The sequence below is a fragment of the Anastrepha ludens genome, chromosome 5 (genome assembly GCF_028408465.1).
Source record: "Anastrepha ludens isolate Willacy chromosome 5, idAnaLude1.1, whole genome shotgun sequence".
Lineage (NCBI taxonomy): Eukaryota > Metazoa > Arthropoda > Insecta > Diptera > Tephritidae > Anastrepha > Anastrepha ludens.
In genome coordinates, this window is record NC_071501.1 from 41,806,819 (window position 1) to 41,815,830 (window position 9,012).

Genomic DNA, 9,012 nt, shown 5'->3' on the forward strand with positions numbered 1-9,012 from the left:
GTAAAAATAATGAACACAAATTTATAGAAATTTTTTAGTGAAAATAATGAAACTAAATTAACAATAAATGAATATACAAAAGTTTAAAAAGACTGGAATTAAGCACGTCGAAAGTGACGAACTGAAATAAAATGAATTCAAGTGAAGTGAAATTAGAGCAAATTAAATCAAAAGCTGTTGATGTACAAGTTTTTACATCTGGTTCCAGAAATATTTTTTCACATTACTGATTTAATTCTGTAGATGATGTAGTAAAATTCTTTTTTATTTTCAAACTAAAATACTATGCCAAATGGCTAAGTGCGGTAAACAACAGTCAGATAGAGGAGGTAATAAGGGAAGGTCAACTAATGGTAAAGTGGGGGCCATCGGCTGGTTTTGTCTTTGATGCTTTCAGGACGTGCGCGCCTACCCATAAAGAGATATCTGCACATTTGTACATATTTATGTTAGTGCTACATTTTGCATATTAGATATTTTGCATATTCTAAACTGAAATGCCACTGTGAATTCATTTCAATATATGCGTAAATGCAAGTAAACTTAATAAACTTTGATAAAAGGTAGGCCAGTATTTCTGTAAGTAATGAACAATCACTTCCACTGACAGCTTTTGTGTCCTCAGTAACCCATACTGAAATTTTCTGAGAAATATTTTCGTAGCACATTTTAGCTCGCAAATATCTATTTCAAAGGTCTTTTGGTATTTTGCTCAACAATTTTTTTTCTTTTTGGTTAGCGCAAAAACCGCTTAAGCGATTTTGGCAGAGTTAACAAAGCGCGCCGGTCGTTTCTTTCTCGTGCTAACTGGCGCCGCTGGATCTTTATTCGTTGTGGTATGTCTATGTCGTCGAAAAGCTCATACAGCTCATTGTTTCTTCGCCTACGATACCCACCGTCACTAACGTGCAAGGGTCGAAAAATCTTCCACATAATCTTTCTCTCAAATACTCCAAGGGACGCCTCATCTGATGTCGCTGCCCACGCTTTTGCACCATACGATAAGAAGGGCATGATGATAGCCTTACAAAGTGTTAGTTTTGTTAAAAAAATTCTACTCGTGAATTTCTACTTAAGAATATTGACAATAATATAGTTCTCAGGAATCGTATTAAAACACTTTTGCCTGTAAGAAAAAATATATTTCCAAAATTTGGAAACTTTAATCCACTCTAAAAAAATTAAGATGCACTTGGCTATAGTTTTGCTCTAAAATAGTGGCTTACCCATATCATTTCAGCGACTTTTCTTGTTCCAAAAATGCTGCTGAGCAATGTTATATGTGCCTTAGGCATTCATTAAAAGGCCATTTCTACTGACTCTCTAGTATCATTTATAATTTTATAATTCGAATTTTTGGGTCACATTTTTAATGGTTTCGGCCCATAGCATACCACACTTGAGATAATGTCGAATTTTTTATTTCTATAGACTGTCACATTTTGAGCGTCACTTTTGAGCGCCACGTTTCAGCTAGCACGAGCGTAACAGCCTTGTAAAGACTTATAAAAAGTGGCGCAAAATTAATCTTCCAACTTTGTTTTTGAATAACTTTTTTACTAAAAACAAAAAATGATTTTGAGTGACGGAAATCTTTATTTTAAAGTTCATAAATGTCATATAAGGTTGACCTGAAAGCCGTCCTCTGAACATAATAAAAATAACCGCTGACATTGACTTGGCTCGGGCCGAAAGTAGAGAGTTTGAGAAAATATTTGCAGTTTTTGCTAATGCAGTAATGCTTCGCTGTCGTTAAAAATTCCTGCTTTCCCTGGGCTAAGATCTTATTTTAGTTATCGCACTGGGCTTTTAAATATGAATCAATAATTGGAGCAAACCAATAATCAACGGAGTGACGCTTCTCAGATGAGTCAAAACCCAGAAACCAACGACAAACCCAACCTAAAATCAATAATTTATCCACTACTTTTTTTGAAAGCCTTTGTGTAGTCCACTCAGGGTTTCTTCCGCCTGGCCAAAGAATAAATAAGGAGTAATATGTAAGCGCACTGAGGTGTTTGAAGGAAAATGTTTGTTGTTAGTCCGGAATTGTACCTCTTCACCACGGCAGTCACATCTCATCTTTTACGGGTCTTCTTGAACGCAAGCTCAGTTTTATGCACCTGCATAATCCTGTGGTTATGATAGCTAATTTGATAGTAGCTGAAAATCTTGATAGCAAGTCAGTATCATAGCTCCGCGGAACGAAATGAATTACTTTACGCTTGAACAACGTTAAGAAATATTGAAATATCAGTGGCTTTGTTGACACATCTGGGGATAGGAAAGCTCGCAAGTAATCGTGGTGAAGCTACTGAATCCTCAGAGGATGAAAGTTTCTTGCTGGTTTTGTAGCTGTGAAAGATACTGCTGGAAACGCCTGTTCGGCCAATGGTGCGCGCTGCCGAGGCACTTTGAAAAAATTTTTGTGGTCAGAAATTCAAGACATGGACTTTGACGATCTTTGGTTTCAGCAGGACGACGCGCCTTGCCACACATCCCATGCCATGCGATTTTTCGCGCATTAAATTTGGTAAGCGTGTTGGCAGTCGTCTAGGCTATGACAATACGCTATCTGAGGGCTTCAATTTGACACCGTTTGACTTCATTTGAGGGGTGTCGGGAAGGAACTATGCTATGCGAGCCATCAATTAACGATTTAGGTCCTTAAGGCGAATACCGAGGAAGCCATTCTTGACGTAGAGCTAAAAACCGCCACAAAGTCTTGCAAAAGTAAAGTCTTGAAAAACTGGGTTAACAGTATGCGCTAGTGCAAAGCCAGCCGAAGCAGTCGTATGAATGGAATCGTGATTCATAAATAATGGGAATATTTATTTTATCGAATAAATCTAAATATAATAGTCCGGAAACAATATTTTATTTTTGAAATTTTATTTTAAAAAGAAACCTCTATATGGACCAGCCTGTACATATGTCTACAAGTATCAAAAGATAAAATTAATAATGAGTATTAAATATTTAATTAAGCCAAAGAACTACATACAAATATTAAAATTCCAAGTAATGGCATTATTTTCAATCTTCTAATTTATTGATTTCACCTAAGCAAATCAACAACAATGCAATACCTTGACAAACTTGTTAAGTGTAGTGAATTCTGATATAAAATCAGTGGCGAGGAGTCAAATCAAAGAAGCTGTCGATGCTAAGGATATCATCTCAACGATATCAATTTGTAACTAATGCGAGACACGTGATTTGATAGGAAAAACAAAGTGCAAAGGAAATGCGATACGTGCCACAAAGTCACCTTCAGTTCGGATTGTTATTATTTTGTTGTAACTTCTAAAAAGCGGAAGCAAACACAATTAAACATGAAAATGCACTTATTATAAGCCTATATACATAAGTACATATAAATGTGTAAATGTGTGCGTGGAAACGTAAATGAGAATTAGTTGAGTACATAACATATCTCCAGTGCGTGGTACGCCTTCTAAGGAGTAGTGGCGAAATTACCACACAATGGACCATAAAATGTTGCAGTGAAGATGACAGACAGATTAATACTACATTAGCAAGCGCATACTCATAGAACCACACCTATAGTACATATGAATATACTGATGTACATAGAATATGGCACACAAATGAATTCGTAAACATGTAAGTATACCAAATTTATAGGCGAATGCTTGAAATTATATTATTATTATTATTATGCGGGGATTTAGCACTGTGACCTGAAAGATCTTTGCGTTCCCTTCAGAGTATTCGTCTGAGCCCGACTTCCTAGATAAATTGTGGTATTTGCCTTACTTTATTGAGTTTAATTTGCTCCTCTGGCAAAAAACAGATTTACTCTGGTGCTTGTGTCGCTTAAACAGTATGAAAGAAATTATAATTTTTATGGAAGAAAGTGGGTATTAATAAAATTTGACGAGTTTCTGATGCAAGATGATTCAATTACAGGCTGTACTTTGATCGAAAATGAACATGCATCAAAATATTATTCCATCTAACGATATTTCGCAGCAGCTGTTTTTTGGTTCACTTGAATAGAGTCACTAACAAGAAAAGAAAAAATAATAAAAATAAAGGATTTTTTTTCGCATATGTTCTTTAAAGTTTAATGGTTTGTGGTGCCACCTTGTTTATAAATTATAGAAGAAGAAGAATATAAATCGAAGAACAACTTTTCGCGGAACTTACTTTCGTTATTACAAAATTGTCCTTATTTGCATTAATAATGGCTTTACTAATACATTTGACAGTGGTTTCTAACTGCAATGTGCTCCTAATGCTCTCAACCAAGCCTAGATTGCCCAGATACGTTTTTAGATGCCTTAAATATTAATCCCAATCTGTCTTTCTTCAACTCTTAAGGATCCTATTAATTGACAAATCTTATCATCCACTGACAAATTTTATCATTCCATGATCGGACATCTACGATTCATTTCATTCATTCATACCGATCGCACCGAGTATTTCCTACGGTTATAGCAAAAACCTCTCCACGTACGCTTGTTACAAATGTTGATTTATTGCACACTTTAGAAATTTCTAGTTTTTTCTCCTTCTTCTTAACTGGCGCGATAATCGCTTACGCGATTTTGGCCGAGTTTAACGAAGCGCGCCAGTTATTTCTTTCTCATGCTAACCGGCGCAAGTTGGACATACCAAGTAAAGCCAAATCCTTCTCCACCTGACCTTTCCAACGCAGAGGAGGCCTTCCTCTTCCTCTGTCAGCACCAGCCGGTACCCCGTCGAATACTTTCAGAGCCGGAGCGGTTGTATCCACTCAGTACATGTATGTAAGGCGTTTTTCAATAGGTGCGCTTCAACTTTTTTCCGATAGTGAGGGCGAACGACGCAATATTTTTTATTTTTCGCTTGTCATTTGTAAACTTCATCATGGAACGCTACACACTTGTGCAACGCGTTAAAGTTATTCAGGCTTATTATGAAAACGGGCGTTCAAATCAAAATGCATATCGCGCACTTCATTTTCAGTGAGGACGCACATTTTCACCTCAGTGGATTCGTCAATAAGCAGAATTTCCGCATTTGGGCGAAAGGTAATCCAAGAGAGATTGCTGAAAAACCAATGTACCCACAAAGAGTGACTGTTTGGTGCGGTTTACATGCCGGTGGCGTAATTGGCCCATATTTTTTCGTTTACGAGAACGATCGCCACGTTACTGTGAATGGAAATCGATACTGCGACATGATAAACGATTATTTTTGGCCGCAATTGAATGGTATGGACTTAGACGACATGTGGTTTCAACAGGACGGGGCCACAAGCCACACAGCACACACTACAATTGATTTGTTGAAGAGTAAGTTCGATGAGCGCATTATTTCCAGAAATGGACCGGTCGAATGGCCGCCGCGCTCGGGTGATTTGACGCCTCTAGACTATTTTCTTTGGGGTTATGTGAAGTCATTGGTCTACAGTAACAAGCCGGCGACGATTTGTGAGCTCAGAGCCAATATTGAATGCGAAATTGCTGGAATTTCGGCCGATTTATGCAAAAGAGTGGTCGAAAATTGGGTTCAACGATTGGACTTCGTAAAACGTGCACGCGGTGGTCATGCAAAAGAAATCGAATTTCATACTTAAATGTATAAATTATAAAATTATAAGTTTTTTATAATATAACAATTATTAACTTTATTTAACACAACCTTTTACCACCGGAGTCATCTGCTAAAAAAAAGATCCATTTTCAACAGAACTCCCATTTACAAATTCTAATTGGACAATACTGAGTTTCACACTTTATTACTCATCGCTGTTAATTGCTCTGGTCGCTCTCATAACAGTCGCCTCACACTTCCATTGTAACTGCAAGTAATGCGTGTGCTGTTCGCTGTTAACTGAACTCGCTTTCACAGCAGTCGACTCACACTTGCATTGCAACTGTAGAAGCGCTGTAAAGTCGTGTGCTTAAGATGTTCGCTGGTAGGAACACATCAGAGAGCATATCCGTGTATGAAGGTGGCCAGCAGTTATTTCTGCTTAACTTATATGTTCAAACTCGATAATAAAAAAAAATTAGTTAAAAAAGTCAAACCGCTTGTGTTTTATTCAAAAAAGTTCAAAAGTTGAAGCGCTCTTACTGAAAAACGCTTTACATACATGTTTTGATGTTTGGCCGAGCGTCTCCTAAAAATATGGTATGCGGGTTGATATTGTTCTACCAATAGATGATCATATAAGTACCGTATCGTTCGAGGCTATGGCGAAAATATTTGAAGAGGTGTGGTCAAGATCATACCGTTAACCAGCTCCCAGAAAATATGAAAGAATCAGCTGATTGGCCGATGAAATAATAATATAAACTTAAGAAACTACTCGGTTGGGATATGAAGCCAACTGTTGACATCAAAAATTACAGGGTCCAACATTCGAAGGGTAACCAACTTCAGACCACTCGTGTAGCGGATGCACGGGCATCGACTGTCTGTTAGTTGGCTAAATGACAGTCCAGAGCATTGTTTACAAGCGCGCAGAAACATTTTGCCGAGAGTAAACGCGAAAAAAGAAAATCAGTAATCTACGTAATAGTGTGATGCATTATATTTGGCTGGAAAATCACAACCAGCGTGAGTTTGAGCACCTTAAGGGGTTACATGGATTACGTCGGGTAAAAAAAGGCCTATTTTCAATATTTTTATCTATTCAAAAAATTATTTATTTAATTCAAACTTTTTTCTGTCTTATAGATACATATTTTAAGAGCAATTTCTGAAATTTTCAAAAAAAAAAAATTAAAACTCCTCCATTGTGACGTCATTTCCGGTGACCCCTCGAAAAAAAGGTGCGTCGGCGTTGTCAGCATAACTCGTAACAGGATCATCAAAAATGAAAAAAATAAGTGTTTTAGTCAAGACCATAAACTCGTGCTTGAACGAAGGAAAGAAAGAAAAGTAAAAATTGGAATTTTGGCAGTCATTTTTTAAAAAATTAAAATTTCGGTCAAATTGGCTTGATATTTTGTTTTTTTTAAATAGTTGTAATTGAAAAAAAAAAATAAAATCCTTCGTCCAAGCACGAGTAAATTGTATCTCGAACACCTGTGTAAAATTTCATCAAGAGCGGTTGAGTAGTTTTCGAGAACATTTGACAACCGACTTTGAAAACAAGGTTCCGAGAAAAACGCGTTTAAGGTTTTGAGTAACAATAAAAGTGGCTTGGAGCGCACACCTTCCAAAGGCTGTATCTCCGAAACTATTATTCAGATCGGCTTGAAAATTTGGGATAATAATTTTGAGATGTTGTAGAAATTAATAAGCCAAAACCAAAAAAAAAATCCATTTTTTGAACCCACGAAACCCATGTAACCCCTTAAAGTAAATAAAGCTTTTATTTGTCGCACCATTACTTGATACAGTGATATTGGTAGCACCACGAAACGTCATGGAGGTGGTCATCAAAAAACTGCACCGTCACGTGAAATGGTTCAAAAAGTGAGAAGCGACTTGAGAGAAATCCTCGACAAAGTATCAATCAAATGGCGAAAGAACTGAAAATATCTGACCGTAGCGAAATAAATATTATCGGGAAAGTATTCTGGGTAGACAAACATTTCGGTGGCAGACCGTGGACGTTTCAACAGGACTCGGCACTGTCTCACAAAGCTCGAAACAGCTAAAAACAACGTTCCGAACTTCATAACGTCCACGCAATGGCTCTCAAATTCACCAGACGCGAATCCGATGGACTATTCTATTTGAGACATTTTTGAGAGCAGGGTCCGAAATAAAAGATTCACCAGTCTCGGGGCGCCAAAAAAAGCTGTTGTCCGCGAGAGGTTCAAAACACCTGCAAGTCACATTCATGCAGCTTACGATTAGTTTTTTGACCGTCTCAAAGCCATAGTCAAGCCAAAGGGGGCCAAATCGAGCAAAAATAGGCAGGCTAGATGGCAAGAATACCTCAGCAACACTACAAATAGCTCTTACGTGCCGTTTTGATACCATAATGTGCACCAGTACCTACGAAAAAGTTTAGGGAAGAGAAAACCGTCTACAGCCATCCAGTGCTGTTGATGTAGTGGAATAGAGAAAAGGGATCTAAACTGAAGAATTTGTTCAAGCCATCCCCAAAAGGCACGATAAGGTATCTCAAGCGCCTAGTCGCCAGAGCCGGCCTTTTTGTATTTTCCCACACATTTCTTACTTTGAATTAAATAAAAGTAATTTTCCAACCTAAATTTAGGGCCTTTTTAATTGGTTACGCTTCGAGTGCCAGATCCTGTTAATAAGAGGATTTAGATTTTTCTGCAAGCGATCTCTTCCGGGTAGGCAATCTCAAACCTCTGAGTGTCTTTTTTTCGCGAACAAACTTCCCATAATAAGCATCTGCGTTTCGAAGGCGACCTGAAGCCAAGGATGACAGATCGCCAGGTTTGGCCGTCAGCTTTGCTGGAAAACAAAATTGTGGGAGAAAGTTTGGCTTTCACGTCATAGGGGACTTGACACAGATTTCTGCCCGTTCAACACAGTCTTCGCTCATATTACTTCGTTGCCGTCTGAACAACGACTGATTGGGCGAGTGTGTGATTACTTGTGAAATGATCGAGCAGAATTCGGCTACCGAATCCCTAAGTGACGTGGCAGCCAAAATTCCCCATAGTTAAAGAGCAAAACTTATAAATTTCTTAATCTTGACACTGAACTGGCTTCACCAAATACAAAACTACTGGTAGTAAGAAACGATTCAATATACATGTAATACATCGTGAGATATAGCTCACGAAGAACATCTAGCGCAAAATATTCAGAACTTCTTACTTCACTCAATATTTAAATACTTAAATTTGCAGAATTTTCATAACGTTTCACCTCTCGTAAAGGATTTATTTTAAAATTTTGTGTTTTTTTTGCGGCTTTGCATATTCTAAGAAGGCTATAGTTTAATATAATATAGGTAATTGGATTTTTGACACCATACTGTTTGAATTATTACAGGTAATATGCAAATCCTAAGAGTATTTTAATACTTTCAATGTTTTTCCAAAAAGCGTTGACGACTGCGCT

The 9,012-nt window shown here is 37.5% G+C and overlaps 1 protein-coding gene across 1 annotated transcript; it reads left to right on the plus strand.

Moving 5' to 3' along the window:
• Positions 1-5,153: 5,153 nt before the first annotated feature.
• On the plus strand, positions 5,154-7,500 carry LOC128864685 (uncharacterized). The gene is made up of 2 exons (XM_054104438.1): positions 5,154-5,559; positions 7,365-7,500. Exons 1-2 carry the CDS (start codon positions 5,192-5,194, stop codon positions 7,498-7,500), a joined length of 504 nt encoding a protein of 167 aa, XP_053960413.1. The 5' UTR covers positions 5,154-5,191.
• The last annotated feature ends 1,512 nt before the right edge of the window (positions 7,501-9,012 follow it).